This window comes from Hirsutella rhossiliensis (genome assembly GCF_020360975.1).
Source record: "Hirsutella rhossiliensis strain HR02 chromosome Unknown scaffold00019, whole genome shotgun sequence".
Lineage (NCBI taxonomy): Eukaryota > Fungi > Ascomycota > Sordariomycetes > Hypocreales > Ophiocordycipitaceae > Hirsutella > Hirsutella rhossiliensis.
In genome coordinates this window covers 999,611-1,016,456 of record NW_025408685.1, presented here as the reverse complement: position 1 = coordinate 1,016,456, position 16,846 = coordinate 999,611, and the positions used below count along the sequence as shown (strand labels likewise).

Sequence of the window (16,846 nt, the reverse complement as noted above, 5' to 3'; positions counted from 1 at the left end):
TCACGGACTGAGCCAGAAGGCTGTGGACTCTATTACGAAGATTCTGCTCTGAAGAAGAGAAAGGAGAACCGAACAATACAACTGGGTGTCCTCTCCCTAAATATGCCTTCCGTACGTGTGGGCCGTTGGCCCAACAACATGTGGGTCATGTATGCAAGGGGGGTGTGACGGTGCTAGGCCGTCACACCCGGCAATGCCTTATCGATGCGCTTTGAGTGCTTTCCAACCCCTTCCGGGATCTGACGAACGCGAGCGTGTTCGTTGAGCAGCAGTCGTAACGTCGTTGATCTTGCTTGAAACGTTGCTGGTTCGGCGATGCACTCGTCTCGCGTCGCTCTTTTCGCTTGCATTTTGGCCAGTGGCCCTAGAGTGAACTCCTCATTCTTTGCAGGCACCCAACGAAGTCTGACTCTGCAGCCTCTTTTCGCCAGATACTCAACAGATCCGTATATCGCCCGTATCGTGCACTGACCAGACTGTTGCCGTGGCCGCCCGATGACTTGCAGGACAGAGCGGTTGCTCGTCACAACCGTGAGATCTCGGTCATGAAGACCGAGAGGTACACACCTCAGGGCCGTGGCGATTGCCTTGAGTCCTGCTGTGTAGGCATTCTGCTCATCACTGGAGCCGAGAGTGACGGAGTAGCTGGCCAGCACTTCGTCTGCGCTGTCGCGGGAAGCATCCCGAACGACGCCTCCCAACCCGACCTTGCCCTTCCTTTGCGAGCTGGACGTCGCAATAGTGATGTCCTCCGGGTCATCCGACTTCAGCACCTCCACTCGGTCTGCCTCGTACGTTGCCTGCACTCGTTCGTCCCACGGCGCCAGTGCGAACTCGTGGATGACTTCCAGGCGCTTGGTATCTATTCTTCCCATCGCCGAGGCGAGCTTCTGCATTGGCGACGCATACCTCCTGTTCAGTTTGAGTCTCAACGATGTCAGAGGATGCGTCTTCGGAGCGTCCTCATCCTTATCCAGAATTTCGCTGCCGCTTGAGCATGCCGTTCTCGGAACGATTGCACGCCGGCCTCGGCCTCGGCCACTGCCGTTGCCACCGTGCGGAAGCCTCCCGTGACAGCCTGGGCTCCGATTCGCTGGGCCCTGCCAATCCACGCCGCTTCTTTCACCCCGCACGCGTGCGACCACACGTTTGAGGCATAGTCCATGGCTGGCGCCACCGTCGCGACGAACAGTTGCCTCGCCATCCGTGGCGAAGCCATCTTCAGTCGTTTCAAACACATGGCCGCGGCCAGCCCCTTGGCGGCCGCTCTGGCGATGTGTTCCTTGAAGCGAAGCGCTTTGTCCATGATGACTCCCAACAGCTTCACGTTGCTCTTCGGCTTGACATCGTTTCCTGATGATGAGAGGCAGGTCGCTGTCACGCTCCGCGATGCGTGTGAAGTGGATGAAGGATGTCTTCTCTGCTTCAAATGTGGCGCCGCTGCGCTTCTCCCAATCAAGCGCATCATCGATAATCGACTGGATACCATCTCTGTTTGACTCTGCCGTTGGCCCCGTGACCCAGGCAGAGTAATCGTCCACGAAGGCGATGGAGCCACCGTTAGTACTGATCCGTCTTTGTACCAGGTCTGCGTTGAAGAAAAGAAAAGCCACTGGCGACAGAGGAGATCCCTGGGGTAGGCCGGCCTGCGGCAGGGTTTGTTGCTCGGATGTGTGCCCGTTGACAACCACCGACGCGGTCCGTCCCGAGCAGAATGCGTCTATCCAATTGACCAGTCGACTCGGGATGCCTCGGGCTTTCATCCTTTCGAGCATTCGCTCTTTGCACACTCCGTTGTATGCGCTTTGACGTCAAAGCTGATGAGGCTGAGCACTCTGCCCGTTCTCCAGGCCTTGTAGATCCGCTCCTGCAGAAGCACGAGTGCTTGATCTGCGGACCTGCGCTTCCGTGCACCAAAGTGGTTCGCGGGCAAAAGCCCTTGAGCCTCGACTGCATAGCTGATACGTTCCGCGACGACTGCCTCCAGAATCTTGCCAAGCGTCGACAGGAGAGAAATCGGTCGCCACGCCTTGGCCAGGGTGTAGTCTCCTTTATCTGGTTTCCTCAGAGGAATGATCTTGGCCGTTCGCCATTGATGAGGCACCACGCCCTCTCGGAGCGATGAGCTGAAGAGCGTCCACACCCGGTGCTTGACCACGTGCCAGAGCTTCTTCCACACGATCGCAGGAAGGCCATCCTCACCAGGCGCTTTCCAGGGCTTCGCCGCCATCACCTTCTCCTCAATCTCTTGCAAGGTGAGGTCTGGCATGGCTATTTCTTCTCTCTGCGGACGTTCACCCTCCGGCTCGATCCTCGTTGGCAGAGGCGGAAAGAAGGTGCTCAGGAGTTCCTCGGCTTGCTCGCCCTTGCTTTCGGTGATCGAACCGTCGGCTCTCTTCAGCGGGGGCACCTTGTCATCCGTCATCTCCGTACCAGGCTTCAGATACTTGGCAGCCCTCCAGATGTTGCTCCCTTCGATGACGAAGTCATCCCAATGGGCCTTCTTTTGTCTCCGCAAATTGTCGTGGTACTCCTTCGCAGCCTCCTTGGCGCGCTGCTCCAGATCCGGCCGCGATTGACCGGCTCTTCGCTGCGCCCTTGCTTGATTGCGCCAATACGTGTACGTCCGACGGAGTCGCGTCAGGTCCTTTGTCCACCATCGCTTCGCGTATGGCGGCGGCTGGGCTCGAGGGGTCAGATCTCGAAGCGCCTTGGTGACCACCCGCATGAGCTGATCCGCCTGCGTCTGCACCCCCACAGTCCACGGAAGAGGCCGAAGCTCGTCCTCGACCCTGGTTGCGATGGCGATCCACGGCGCGTTCTTGAGCATCAGGCGCTGCGGAAAGGTACGCTCCGGCACTCGAATGTCGAATGTCGTCTGGATCGCTCTATGGTCTGATCCGTGCTCTGTTGGATGAATCACGCAGGATGTCAACTCGTCCGCCAGTTCCGCCGATGCCAACACCAAGTCGATGGTGCTCTCCTCGTCCGACCTCTGCCACGTTTTCGTCCTCTCGCGAGAAGGCTGCTAAGACCAAAGTCGTCCATCAGGTCAATGATGGGTTCGCCCTCCCCTTGTCTGCTCGCTGACACTTCATCTCCGCCCCAGAGGAGGTCATGGCGGTTGAAGTCCCCCGCCAAAACCACATCGGTGCGTCTCCCTGTCCCATTGCGGAAGCGATCGATCACGTCGCGCAATAGTTCCATCGCGTTCGTCAGCGCCTCGTCGTTCTTTCCTTGCACATACACTGACACCACCATCACCTCCCTTCCCTCAAGTCGGAGTACCGCTGCTGTGAGATCGGCCGACGGCACAGGCACTTGCTCCGCCTCAAGGTCACTTCGGATCCAGAGCATGCTGCGGATCGGCCATAGGGCGTCACGAACACACGTCGGAATCATCTTTGTCCAGTTATGGTGTCCCATAGGACTCGTCACCACCTTTCCGTCGATATTGCGCGCATGTGGCTCAGATATAGCCAGTGCGGCAAAATCCTTCAGGTCTTCGTCGTTCATCAGACTCTGCTGCACCATATCACTCTTGTGTGCATTCAGCTGTAGGATGCGGAGGACTCAAGCATCGCTGCTCGGGTTCCTCATCCTGCACTTCCAGCTAAACGACTCATGCGGTCCGCCGCACGGGACGCATTTGGCTCAATCGCTGTGCACTCTCGGTGGTGATGCCCAGCGTTTGCGCACTTGCCGCATGTCCGCTGCTTCTTGCATGAATATGCTTTGTGACCGATCTCCTGGCAATTGAAGCATTGGATCGGTCCCGTTCTTGGCTCGAACTTATAAGTGGTGGCCGACTCTCCCGCTAGGTCAAAGTAGTCACCGTCCAGAAGCCTTTCTGCATCGCTTTTCTTGGTGACATATACTACCATGGATCCGTAGGCTTTACCAGACTCTCGTTTGCTCAGCCAGGAAATCTTGCCAATGGTCACTCTGTTTTCGGCACTCAAGGCTTCGATCGCTCCGGGCAGGATATTGCCCTCCGTGTCGAGGATTGCTGTCCGGTTGGCGTTGTCGACCCGGACCGGATACAGCTGGTCTCTCATGATTCGCGCTCCTCTACGGCTGTCTTCTGCGCCGCCTCTTTGACCAGCTGAAGCTCGGCTTCATCTCTGCAGACTATCTTGATTCGGTCGGCGTTCCGGGATTCTCTCACAACTGCTGCGCACCTCCAGGTCTCATGTCCGTTCTTCGCTCTCATCTCAACCTCGATGGCCTGTCGTATCTGCCCGATTTGCGCTTTGTTCCTGTTCGGCTCACTTACACGAGACGTGTCAATGGTACAATGGACAGAATCGTTGGCTGTCTGCTGTTTGGTTGGACCAGGTATGCTGCGTGTACTGGAGGGCGGGCTGTTTGGCAGGGCGCGCGCGACGTCCGCAAACGTTGCTCGAGGGCCGCTTGACAAAGCCACCTCGCCCGATACATCCAGCTTTTGCATCAGCTGATCTAGTTGCTCTTTCACTCCGACCAATTCTCTCTTAAGATCCCGGTGTTCCTGTTTCATTTGCTTGTCGTGTTCTTCACTCTTACGTCGAAACTCTTCCTTGATTCCTGGACCTGGGCTTCAAGCCTCGGATCAGATCTTCCTGTCCCTGGATGGTGGTGCTTTGCTTGTACACCGTGGCGCTCAGCTTCCTGATCGTGTCGCTTTGCTCGGATACTCGATGTTTCAGCTCCACCATCTCGCTTCCCATCTTCGCCAGCATCTCTAGAACCCTTTGCATCATCGATTTGGCGGTCTCCACATTGCTGCGTGTCGCTTTCGTTGCCCACCGATATGACTCGCGTCGTTCGGGTCGAGACACGCTTGGGAGCTCTCGCGGTCGCATTTTCCAGCGATCGTAACGTATCCTGCACTCGTGCGCTGGGCGTCATCACTCGCGTCGGACGCGTCAATGGCGACGGGCTAGTTGGATCCAGCCCCGCCCCCACGTCGGCCGGAGGCGCCACTTCAGGCTCTGCCATGATGGCAATCAAGAGCCACACCTACCCCAGAGTAAAGAAATATGAAGAACTATAGTAGAACGTCGGGGAGCCTGACTTCCTTCCCTTACCAGCTTATCCAAAACACATTTTGGGCTGTGGGCACCCCGGGGTTAGATTACCCGATCGGGTCTAAGTGCAACTGGGTAACTTGTATATACCGATAAGTTAGTCCTCGTGAAAGGTAGGGCGCTGCTGCTTGGCCATTATTTCTCTTCTTGTCGGCCGTCAGATCCCGTATGTTCTTTGAAAATCCGGTGACAGTACGAGACTGCGCCACGACTACCCTGTGTATCTCTGCGACTTCATTGATCTTCTCCACGAGGGCATCTTTATGTTGGTCGAGCTCCCTTTCCAGCCGTTCGTTCTTCAACTTTTGTTCTTCCAGTCCGTCTCGGTACTTCAACAATAATGTCTCAAGGTGGATATTTCGCTTTCGGTAATTCTCCAGCTGCTTCTCGAGGAGTAAGAGGAGCCCTCGCGGACCAGCTGAGCTCTGTGGTGCATTTATTCCGTTATCAGCGACCATCACGGTGAATAGAGTGAATAATGGACGGGTTTGGGCACATTCCTTTTATGCCTGCTTGGAAACTGTATTGGTCATGCTCCATGTCCACAATGTGCGCACCGGTTGTAGAAAGCTGTAAAAGGGTGTCACAAGGGTCTGTGCACGCTTCGCGGTCAAATGATGCTCAATAGACTGTATTACGGGACAATATCACTTTTCATGAGAGAGCTGAATATGGCCTCGATATCGGCTCGTTTTCTTTCGCCAAAACAACGATTCCACATGCCTGCAGTTGCTTACGAGGTCGCTTATATGCTACGCGCACCTCGGTTCTAATGTTCCAGCTTTCTGAAACATCGATATGGCTTTCCTAGGAACGGTCATATTTGAAATTGGCCTGAATTTCTTTGCCTCGCCGCAGAGCTACGAAAACTTGAGCAGCGTGACAATCGTCGATATGGATACCCTACAGAACGCATTGTCTGTCTTAGGAATACAGGAGGAAGCCCTCCAGCATCTAATTGGGCGAATGGCTAAGGGCTCAGCCGAGCCTGTAGTTGAGGATATCAGAATTATAGAAAAGCTCGAGTCCCTCTTGCTCATAACAGAACTGGAGAAAGAGAAACGTCAAGCACTTGCGGACCTGGAGCTTAGTATCCGGAAGCTGTCGGCCTATGAGCAGTTCAGGAGACGCCATATCCAGTCTCTCGAACAGCAGGTGACTGAAGATCATCAGCCTCAAGAATGGAAGAACATGGCTCAATCGCAAAGCCAAATTGACCGGGAATGCGTTGAAAGAGCTGAGGCACAGCAGAGGATAGAAAGTGAGCAGCGGCTGTTCGAAGCAGAAGACTAGATACTCTTCGACGTTCATTGAGAAATTGTGGGATACATCGCTATCTAGCTTGCTCGCTCTCGGACCACTATTAATCTAGGCCGACTATATTTAACGAGGCGAGCAACAGGTGCGCAGGCCGAAGCTCCCCTAGCTTCTCCGTCTAATTATGGGAAGGTCTTGTAGACGGTGAATGAGGGTGTCATTAAGTGATTATCTCACGAAGAGAGCATGCAAGTGGGCATTGATTGTTTTAATAATAGGTGTGTTCTGTTGTATTCCGTTGCGTCTGTCCTCTTGCAATGCCCTCTTCTAGGCTCTCTATTTATATCCCTTGGTTCCCTATTGATATCCCTTTTCAGTTGTATAGGCACAATATCTAGGGGCTGGGATCCTTTCCCCAGCCTTCCCTTTGCATACTGACTTTCCCTAGTCGCCGAGGGCTCTTTCAGCTTCCCCCGTAAATGCAGTCTCTCTACAGCCTATGTGGCTGCCTAATGCGGTCTCCTAATAGTCTTCTGCAGCCTCAGAACTCTCTGCAGGCTGCCTTTCTGTCTAGCCTGTCGGGGCCCTTAGCTGTATACCTACCCCTTATGGTCACCCCGAGCTCAAGATCTCAGACGTGCTTCGCGACAGATTACGCACCTGATCATGGGGACCGACTTCGTACAAGCCGGTAGCTAGGTTCGCATGCAAAGGAAAAGGCCATATATAGATGGCTAGGAAGGTAAATTTAAAGGGCTGGTCCATTGCGCGGGTTTTATCATACATTAGGGCACATGCTTTGGTGATGAAATTGTCATGTCTTGTTGTCCCTTATTGAACAAACTTAACTTAAGTTGAACTGTTGTATAGGGTACAGCACGGTTGGATAGACAGAGGGAAAATAGGACCAGACGTAACAAATTATCGGGATAAGAAGACGAGTAAAGTAAAGTACAAGGCGGATACAGCCATCGCGGCCATGCCGCTTAGTATGAGATGGTTGATGCTTGTGCGCTTTAATGGAAGGATGGTTGTTAAAAGTAGAGATGGATCGTGTTCTAATCCCACCGTCCCTGCCTCAGCTTAGCAAGGGCTGCGTGATCTAAGGTTTCATATTGTCGTCCTTCACATTAACCTTGAGGACTAGAGGATTTGTGTTGGGTTTCGCAGCGTCGTCGCCGATAGATTGTCCCGAGTCAGTTTCTCTCAATCGGCATTAGCGGCAGTCTCGCTCGAGGGTTGAGGCTGACGAATGCCCCATAAAGATCGCTGTCTATTTCCTTTGTATCGTTATATTGATAGTTGTCAACCATCAGACGCTGTGCAGGAGACTGTCCTGAATGATTGCCCCACAAAGAGCACGGGCCTGGTTTAACGTGCTTTCCAACTCGTCATCTTTGTCTTGGAGCCTCGATTGTAGCTCGGCCAAGGTCTTTTGGCGGTCCCGACTTTGGTGGTTTGAAACTGCACAAAGCAAAACGTATCTGGTATCGCCCCATTCGCGCCGCAGATCACACACATTATCCCAAAAACGGCATTCCCTTTGTTTTGACTTCATTTCTTGCAAGCGCCGAGGGTTAAGTCGATAAAATCCGATCCGGTCTCCCATCTCCTGCTGCGTTTGGTCGCGCAATTCCCCCATCTTCTCACTGAATAACACTGCGTAGTATCTCTGGTAGAACGCGCTCTTGATCGAGCCTCTTTTTACGACTTGCCAAAGCGTGGCCAAGTCAATCGTCATTGTTGTTCGCACAGATCGATTCGTTAAGACAGCATCGCTCAGATGACGCAGTATCAGCCTGCGATCATCTAATGAAGCTAAGCCACGGAGCTCCTGCTGTTAAACCCTTGGGCAATTGGCTGGAAGAGCTTGGACCTGAACAGGCCGATGACTCGTGTGACTGTCGATTGGGCGAGACGGTGGGAGTTATCGACGCTCGCGTAGAATGACGAGACGCATATGTGGAAGGGCCAGCATCAGCCAAGACATCGGTTTCGTGTGAAGATTCATCGCGATTCTCAAGAGACCTCCTTCGCTCAAGAAGTTCTTCGAACTGTCCTTCGTCTGGGTCGATTCGCCGACAGCAAATCTCCACAAGCATTCGAACGCGAAACGTAGGCACTAGGGCATCGGCTTTTTCTTGGTCCACGTGGGGATACCCTTGCACAAGGCAACGGATACCGATTAACATAAAAACGCCCGAGTCTTCCGGGATAGATTGCTTTGGACCCGTCCAGCCTACGACGATGGGCCTGGAACTATTTAGTCGCGAGAGCGCGACCTCGCTATTCTCGCTGCTATCGTAGTAGTGAATGCAGTCGGCGTACACCGCAGCGAAAGCCCAATGATCTTCAAGATGCATCGGAATGACTGTAGGGAGATCCCCGCCCTCGTTGAGTATTATGCTGGTATCTTGTTGGAGTGCACGAGGATGATCGATATGTATAGAACCGTCCAAAGACCGCAGCATTTCTAAGTATTTAGAGATGATTGTCTCATCCAACTGCCCATCAAGCTCCGCGATCAAGGAGAAATTGGAAAGCGCACGATCCTCTGCGTAGCTCACCCAATAGGCTTGGACCGGCGTTATGGGACATCCAGGGCCCCATTTTGGATAACGTTTTGAATTGTTCTGAAGATTTGCTGCACCATAGCAAAGGTATTGCATGAAAGGGGCTGAAGGGAGATCTCCTCGAAATTGTTAAACTCGTTCATAGGACGGCTGGATATCCCAATATTCGTGCACAATATCCTCATGCAGAAAAGGGGGCATCCATTGACCTTTTGATATCGTCCGTGCGGAGAGCCATTTCTGGATTTAGCAACGCGTGGGTGCTGTTATGGCTTATTTCGCGTTTCATTGGTATGCACTGTACATTGCTTTATATATTCACGTCGATTACGTACCTTTGCCGACATTATACCACTGCATAGTCGTGTAGCAACGAGACTGCTTTCGTTAGCGTACGTTTCTTACTGCACCATTGCAGTACATTACAACAAGTCTTGCCGGAAAACCTCAACGGTATGGACTTTACGATCTGTACTCTCAAGTTACCGAGTTTTGTGTTCAATAACAGCTAGGAATGCTACGGGCTCACGACTCGTTGCGTGGTCTTCCACACCACAGCCAAAGCCATGTCGTCACCAATCAGAGACCTACATCAAGCTTTTATTCGCGATACACAGATTCGGGGCCCGTCTCGGAATCCTTCGAGCTAGAAAGCCTTCTTCGCCTAGTGTCTGACGAAGTCCGTAACCAACAGTCATCTACTGTCCAAGCATTAGAGGGTGAAAGGAGGCACTCAGACGAGAGCTTCGTGTCGTGCGTAGAATTTGGGGCACAATGTACGAGGCAATGTGTAAAATAAGCGAGGAGTCGATGCAGCTTGAAAAGATGGGAAGGTATGCTGAAGATCAAATCGAAGTGAGGCGAAGGGTATGGCTTGCCAATAGCACGGCAATATGATCTCAAAGAGCTTGTAAATACGAACTAGCATGATTTCTCTTAGTAGTCTTTGGCGTAGTTGAGGTCACAGTGGTATTAGGGTCTTAGGGTTTCGATCAACTCAGCCACACGGCCCCGTAACACGGCCTCCGTAGCAAAGTGGTTCGGCCCGCATGACTAGTCATTGCCTCAATATTAATATTAGATATATTACAAGTCGCTCGCCGACGCGAACAGGTTTAAGCCGTTGTCGGAGGTATTCTCGTCACTGTTCTTTTTGCCTGGTCGTGTGCCGAATGGACTACCTCATACCAACTGCACTTTTTAGCCCGGCGACACCTTTCCAATTGACCAAGCCTCGTGGGGCCGGCAATTTATTGACACTACCACGAAACAAGTACTCATGGCAAGTCAACTCAAGAACGTCAACATACATGTGTTACTATGCCTGAATACTTATTGCTTGTAGCGGAAACTGTCTCCGGAGCTATTGTTGGCGTCACAGAGCGGACAGTCCATTAAATAAGGGCTAGAATATCCAGGTTTGCATCACCCACTACATTATGGCAACATCCGTAACTGGCCCCTAGTCCTGTTCTGCTGCTGTTTATCGCATTCCGCGGTAGGATGAGGAACCCTTTCCCTGCTTAGAGAAATTGCTTAAATAGGCGCAACCTCCGCCATCCACCGACTTTTCAATCTTCAAACGAACCAGTATGACTGACAAGAATAATCCCGAAGCAGTGGATAGGACTACGCTTCCTACGCCAGAGTATACTCCCGAGCCTCAGGCGAATAAGAAGAACGGGGAGAGAGCAGGCGGGAAAAATAGGAGTTATCAGGCCCAACCAAAGCAATCTGAACAGAATGACGATAATGACGAGAACGACGAGAATCAAGGGCAAAACAAGACAAGTTCTGCAGAGGTTCAGATTAAGCGCATCATGAAATGCAAAGCCAGCGACCCTGAGAAAATCTTGGACGTAGGCACGAACTCTGACGAAATGGAAAGGACACGGGCCTGGCGCACTTTGGCTTGCTTGGTTCATCCCGTAGTGATGGGTGATGGCGCTGCTGAGCCTTACAAGAGTAAGTTATTTTACTCCTCGCAAATGATAGACACGTCTAACATGAAACAGAACTCCAAAAAGCAGCCGAGGACCTGGGAGTCGACAGTCGATGGATATGCGAAGTCGATCAATGGGATGGCCAAAAAAAGTTGGACGACCTGGACCATCTCAATGGTTCTGAGCGCGAGACAGACGAGGACGAGGACGTGGAAGATCCCCACTGGAAGAGTTCCGAGTTCCTCTGCCAACAGAACGTGTCCAAATTTTATACGACGAATCAACGCAATGGATTATGAAGCTGAAGAAAGATCCTCAAACGTCCAAGCAGTTGAGGAACTTCGAATTTGAACGCGAAGCTCGAGGAAGAGGCCGTGGTGAAGAACACAGAAGACATGATGGATGAAGGTGCGCCGACAGATTATTGGAATATTGAGGCTTCCTTCTTCTCGACACATTACCAAATGATCAACGAGGGATATCGACAATTGCTTGAGGACCGCCAAAACAGGACCTATTCTGAGGAGATTCTTGAACATAAGAGGCTCGTTGATTTGAAAATTGAAAGGAAGCATTTTCCGGCCAGCTGGACTATGGAGACACCCGAAGAGTTCCTCAGTCGAAGAGACATTGCCAGTAACATCGACTATCCATGGATCACGTTAAAGGCTTCTGGTGGGTTTACAATCATAGGTATTACCCGTCGGCCGGGGCACGCGGGCGCTCGTAGAGAGAGGAGGATGGCCGGCTCATTCGGAGCTACGAGACCGGTTCCGAGGCCGGCGTTACGGCCGATTTCAGGTCGAAAGGCTTAAATCTGTCCAAGGGGCAGTCTGGTTGGTCGAAGGAGCACCGAAAAGGGTTTAAAGAGGTTCTTTGGGTCCCGGAGACCGTCATTCTCAGGAAGAACATGGCGGCGGCCAGGCGTAGGAGCCCGGCCGCTCATTGCTGCGTGGCTTTCAAGGGTTCACTTGACGATGGAAAGCCAGATATTCACATGCTTACAGTGAGCAGCCTTAGAAAGGTTCTTGGAAGGGACCAGGCAAATCTGAAGATCAGAGAATGCTGCAGAAGAGACAGAATCCCAACTCCCTGGGAAGCTGGACCAGTCGCCGAGTTCAACGACCCAGCAGCTGTCGAGCCTGATCCGGATGTGAGGAGAAGGCTGAGACGAGATATGGCACGAAAGAATAGAGATGGAGGATATACTGACGGAGAACTGTCTACTGCAAGATCGCTGGGCAATGGCGGCAGCACCATCGGCCATGAATCGCTGGCAGACAAAGTTCAGAAGCTGGAAAGCCGACTCCAGTCGCAGGAAGAGAAGTTGGATAAACGTGTCGACTCAATTCTTAAGGAAGTCAGCCAGCATATGCAGAAACTGATGGTTCATTTTCAAGCGTCCCTGCAGACGACTATTGACGAAGGTCTAGCCAGGATCGCCGGGGGGAAACCTGGGGTGAAGGCTGAGGGAAATTATGATTCTGTTTAAAGGTGGCTTACACGAGTTCTGGAACGGGGTTGATACACTAAGTTAGATATTTGCTTCAGTTGCACCGTCAACAATTCCTTGTACTTAATAACAGTAACTTGGTAATACTAGAAATGTTCATGACCCCTTGAGCCAGTTCTAGCTTGCAGCTAGGTTCCTTGGTGTAACGGGGTAGCCTCGAGTATGCGCAGAGAGGGTCCGAAGGAGGGATATAATATTCTACGAAGGGGAGAAGGAAGAGTGTACGGGTGCCGCACCTGGAGGTGCGGACCCCGCCTAAGGGATTTTCCGATGATCTGCCGGATCTGGTGATCTGCCGGATTGCGGCGACTTCGCACGCTCAACATCAATCGACAATAGCTCAACAACAACGGTGCCAATTGACGTATCCTTTGATTTCCTGAATCATCAGAAGCAGTGAAAGTCTGGCATATATTTAGAACTTTTATCTAGGGGGCAATGCGCTGCGGTGCTGACATCAAACCAAGCAACGGCCAAAATAGGATGCCGACAGATTGTGTAAGTCATTTCAGCCAATACAGCAAAAACAGAACATTATTGGCTTTCATCGTAGGCTTTAATCATGTGGGATTCTCCCCATTCTATCCATAGTGCAGAACTTGGCTCAGGATACTGCAAAAAATGGGGGTTGGAAGGGCGAGCTGGATAACTTCATTCTACGCACCCGTAATGAGCCAGATTGAACGTGATTCGACGGTACAAGCATCTTCTGAAAAGAACCTATCTATGCATCTGAATGTAAGGTTTATTTTTAGCTTGAAATTCAGTGCGCGAGGCTCCGCTTTCACACCTGACAAGGAAAGACGTGCACGAAAATTGAGAAATTCGACACCCTACCCTAAAACACGTATAACATGGATGAAATGGGCTTTCTATTCCTTATGAGCATTTGAACGAACAGGGTATTCCTCTTATTATAAGAAAACAAGGCAAAATTGCTCGGCGTATTAAAAAATGGCAACCCATCCTCCCTTACGTTCAAGATGTGCGTCAGTCAAGAGATGGCATCGCTGCCCCATTTCTCATCCACCAAGACAAGCCAGCACAAACTCTGGACTTTTGGTTCGTGAAACGTGAATCAAGTCGTCAATAAATATTTTTAACACGTCAAAACGAGGTGGACGAATCACAATATTGGAAATGAGCAGCTCACCGGTACGTTCGACCGGTTTACCAGGGTGAAAGCTCGAAACGGTTGTGCTTATCGCCTTTTGGTTCCCGATGGCCACTTAACCATTTTAGTATCGAATTTATGGAGTGGTGTGACCGGCACCGAGTGATCGTTGTGGTGTTTCCCCCTCAATCCATTCATCGGCTGCAACCCTTGATGTATCGTTATTCAGCCTCTCTCAACAGCGTATACGCATGATCTTATCCAGTACACAGACAAATCAAAAGGTTCATTGGATTGCTGAAATCGAAGATCTAGACTGTGTTTTGGAACGCATTTCAGGAAGTAGTCGAGAAGTCCTCTGTTGATGCTGGCCGCAACAGCCGAAGGCTGAGCAGCACCCTCGGGAGCCCTCAATATGAGTTTTAAGTGCTTGATATGAGAGTTAAAGTATGCAGAGAACAAGTAGTCACAAGAACCAGCGCAGGCAGACCGGTAAGGCTTCAAAGATGATCTCTTCTGCTGTACAGATTCTAGTGCAGACGAGGTGTTTAGCTCTAAAATTGTGGCTCAAGCTCGCCAAAAAATGACAGTGAAAGGACTCCAAAAGAAAGAGGAGGCTCTGAAGAAGGAGGCCCGAAAGCTTCAGCGACAGCAGAAGGCAGCGGAGCAAAAGCTCTCGCTCTAGAGAAGAGGAAGCAATGAGAGGCGGAAATTGGGAGAAAACGACGGATGACGGAGGCCGTGAAGCAAAATAAGGAGATAAATTGGCATTATTAACAAGAGCTGAAGATTTTGAAAGTGGAAAAGCCACAGAAAATGCAGAATGAGCGACGGGTGGCTTCTGAGGGTCGCGAGAGGAGTCAGGATGTTCACGCTGCAAAAATTGTCACTCTTCCGTTCACACCAGAGCGGGCCATAGCATTGCAGGTACCAAACACACTATATAATAACGCAAATAATAAGGCAATGATAACTTCAAACGACATATCCTGTCCTCAAAGGCCCTCTTTAGCTGTTGATAGTGATCGGGAGGCAATGGGTGCATTTCGGGGACTTGCGCGATCGGAGAGTAACAGAAGACGACCTCGATGGCTGGATGACTTCAAAAAGATTGAGTGGCATCTTTGAGCATTATTAACTGCTCTTATAAGATTTTAGAACAATTCAAATAGTATTCGTGAAGTTATTCTCAGTTCTTTGCTGGAATGCAATGAGCCCAAAATCCGGCGAATCGCCAGATCCGGCAGATCACCGGAAAATCCCTTATATACAGGCCCTATTAGTCACGTAATCCACAGGTGACTAATACAATAAGGTGCCTAGCTCTGGTCAAAGGCCATTACACTTGGCTTCGGTTTACGACCTCGCCGCCCGGGGCTGGGGAAAATATTTGCCGCATGCTAGGCTTAGCCCCTTGTAAGATGCACAAGTACAACTAAACAGAGCGTGAAGACCGGGGGCGATTGATTCAATTGTTGATCTTTAAAGAGCCCCTCCAGCGGGCTGTGGTTATCCCCTCGTCCTTATATAGGTCGCGTCGCGATCCCCACTTCGGTTTCAGATGGGCCATGCCAGGTCTTTAAGCGCGTGACCCCTCTCTTGCTCTCTATAGAGATACTAGCTGTCGTTGTGCATATAGGCTTTCGCAATAGGAAACAAGGTCGTCAGTGATGCCCGAGCTAGTCATGGGCTTTACAAAAATGACACCAATCCCTGAGCGAAGCGCGCTCTCGAGGCATGATGTGGGCGTGATGAACTCCACTCTTGGCTGCCCGGAGGATGTATCGCACCCCATTAAGGTATAGCCGGCTGTCACCCTTTTCGTAGCCTCCTCCACGAGAAAGCATCCAACCGGATCCGCTTTCCACGTACCATCATCCATAAGCTGATGGAACTCCACCATCTCTGTCCGCATACGACTGCAATCTTGGGACTCTTCTTGGCGGCTTTTTCCCCCTTGACGCGGCTCTCCCCTCTGGTGAGGCGATGAGACGGCGACCTGAGTCTCACAAATAGACAAAGCCTCTGGGGTAGCACCTGTATGGATGAAGAACGCATATAACACCGATCTCAGAACGTGAAAAGTGTCCAGTTCTGGTCCTGCCTTATTAAGTCTCTCCAAGTTGAGGTGAGCTTTGTCGAACTTAAAGGAAGCTGTGTCTGGAAATCCACATCGGTGCAATGGCCGCTTAACAGATTCTTCTAAGCGATCGGAGCTCAACTCTTGCACGACATGCGAAGCTTGACCGGCAGTCCAGTGCCGAATCTTAGCAGACCAGAACCCTAGTTCTGCGGCATAATTGGCAAAATGAATAAGGTCTTCCCGTTTTGCTACCCGCGGTCGAATTTTCGCAAGCAGCTCCTTATCATTCCTTCGGGGTGCAAGAGGCATTTCAAGGTGTCTTTTCCTCGCGTACAGCCACATATTAACACGAGCGTCCTTGAACTGTGTTAAATCTCGCTTGAACGAAGCTCTTAGCTCTGTGGTGATCGACCCATTTTTTCTAGGTACGTCGATCAAGTGGCGCATACAATGCGCGCAATACTCGAGCACCTTCACATCGTTATGGAAGGTAAACAAGGAAGGGATTAAGAGCTCCATGTTGCAGAGTCTTAACAACAACTCCTGACGCCAATCTGGAGTCTTAGTGGCGAAGATTTTGCCCGATGTGAGCAGATTTTCAATCTCCTTCCTGTCTTCCGCGCCGTATCGTGGACACTTCTGCTCTAACGCCCGGACTGTAAACTCATCTAGGGATTGCAAGGCATCTATATCGCCTTGAGTTATTGTCTCGAAGAAGCAATGTTTAATCCAGGCGAAATAGCTAAGAATTTCCTGTGCTGCCCATCAGCCAACGCCTGCTTTGGGCTCTGGAGCTCGGATAAATACCTCTCTGCACTGCAAAGCGATAACTTTATGCATAGTCTTGAGTAGGAAGGCTGATCGGAGTCCTTCTACGTCGAGCAACTCGTCCAAGGCATCGGCCAGAGCTGGTTGATTCAGCAGCCTCTTTGCGCACCTCCGTGCGTGGTTAGAAGAGAGCTGTTCGAGACAAGCTGATACTCCTTCTTCGTCGTTTTCTGCCTGTAAAAGCGGATTTGACGATAAACTTCGTTGTCTCGCTTGCGGCATTCATCGACGTGTCTACCTGGATGAGGGACGATTTCGCGGCATGATGAAGCACCTTGGTGAATGCTGTTTCGGGTGGTGGGACAGCGCATAGATCTGGGCTATAAGCAGATTTTACGTTTTTTTTACTTATCTTGCCTCGAGTGGGCCTAAACGGAGCCAGAATTTGCTGCAACGCGAACACTTTTTAACACAGTCTTTGCTATCCCTCGACCCCGAACAAGGTGGTGCGAGCTTAGAAACAGCC

The 16,846-nt window shown here is 51.2% G+C and overlaps 2 protein-coding genes across 2 annotated transcripts; one reads left to right on the top strand and one right to left on the bottom strand.

The window, feature by feature from the left end:
• On the bottom strand, window positions 1-4,058 carry HRG_11284 (reverse transcriptase (RNA-dependent DNA polymerase) domain-containing protein; the record flags this gene model as incomplete). The annotated part of the gene is made up of 9 exons (XM_044869754.1): window positions 1-7; window positions 198-239; window positions 568-984; window positions 1,134-1,353; window positions 1,439-1,501; window positions 1,568-1,764; window positions 1,833-3,028; window positions 3,289-3,525; window positions 3,735-4,058. The coding sequence occupies 9 exons, from the start codon at window positions 4,056-4,058 to the stop codon at window positions 1-3; spliced, it is 2,703 nt and encodes a 900-aa protein (XP_044715307.1).
• Window positions 4,059-5,867: 1,809 nt separating this feature from the next.
• HRG_11283 (uncharacterized protein) lies at window positions 5,868-6,362 on the top strand (the record flags this gene model as incomplete). Its single annotated transcript, XM_044869753.1, has 1 exon — window positions 5,868-6,362. The coding sequence occupies one exon, from the start codon at window positions 5,868-5,870 to the stop codon at window positions 6,360-6,362; it is 495 nt and encodes a 164-aa protein (XP_044715306.1).
• Window positions 6,363-16,846: the final 10,484 nt, after the last annotated feature.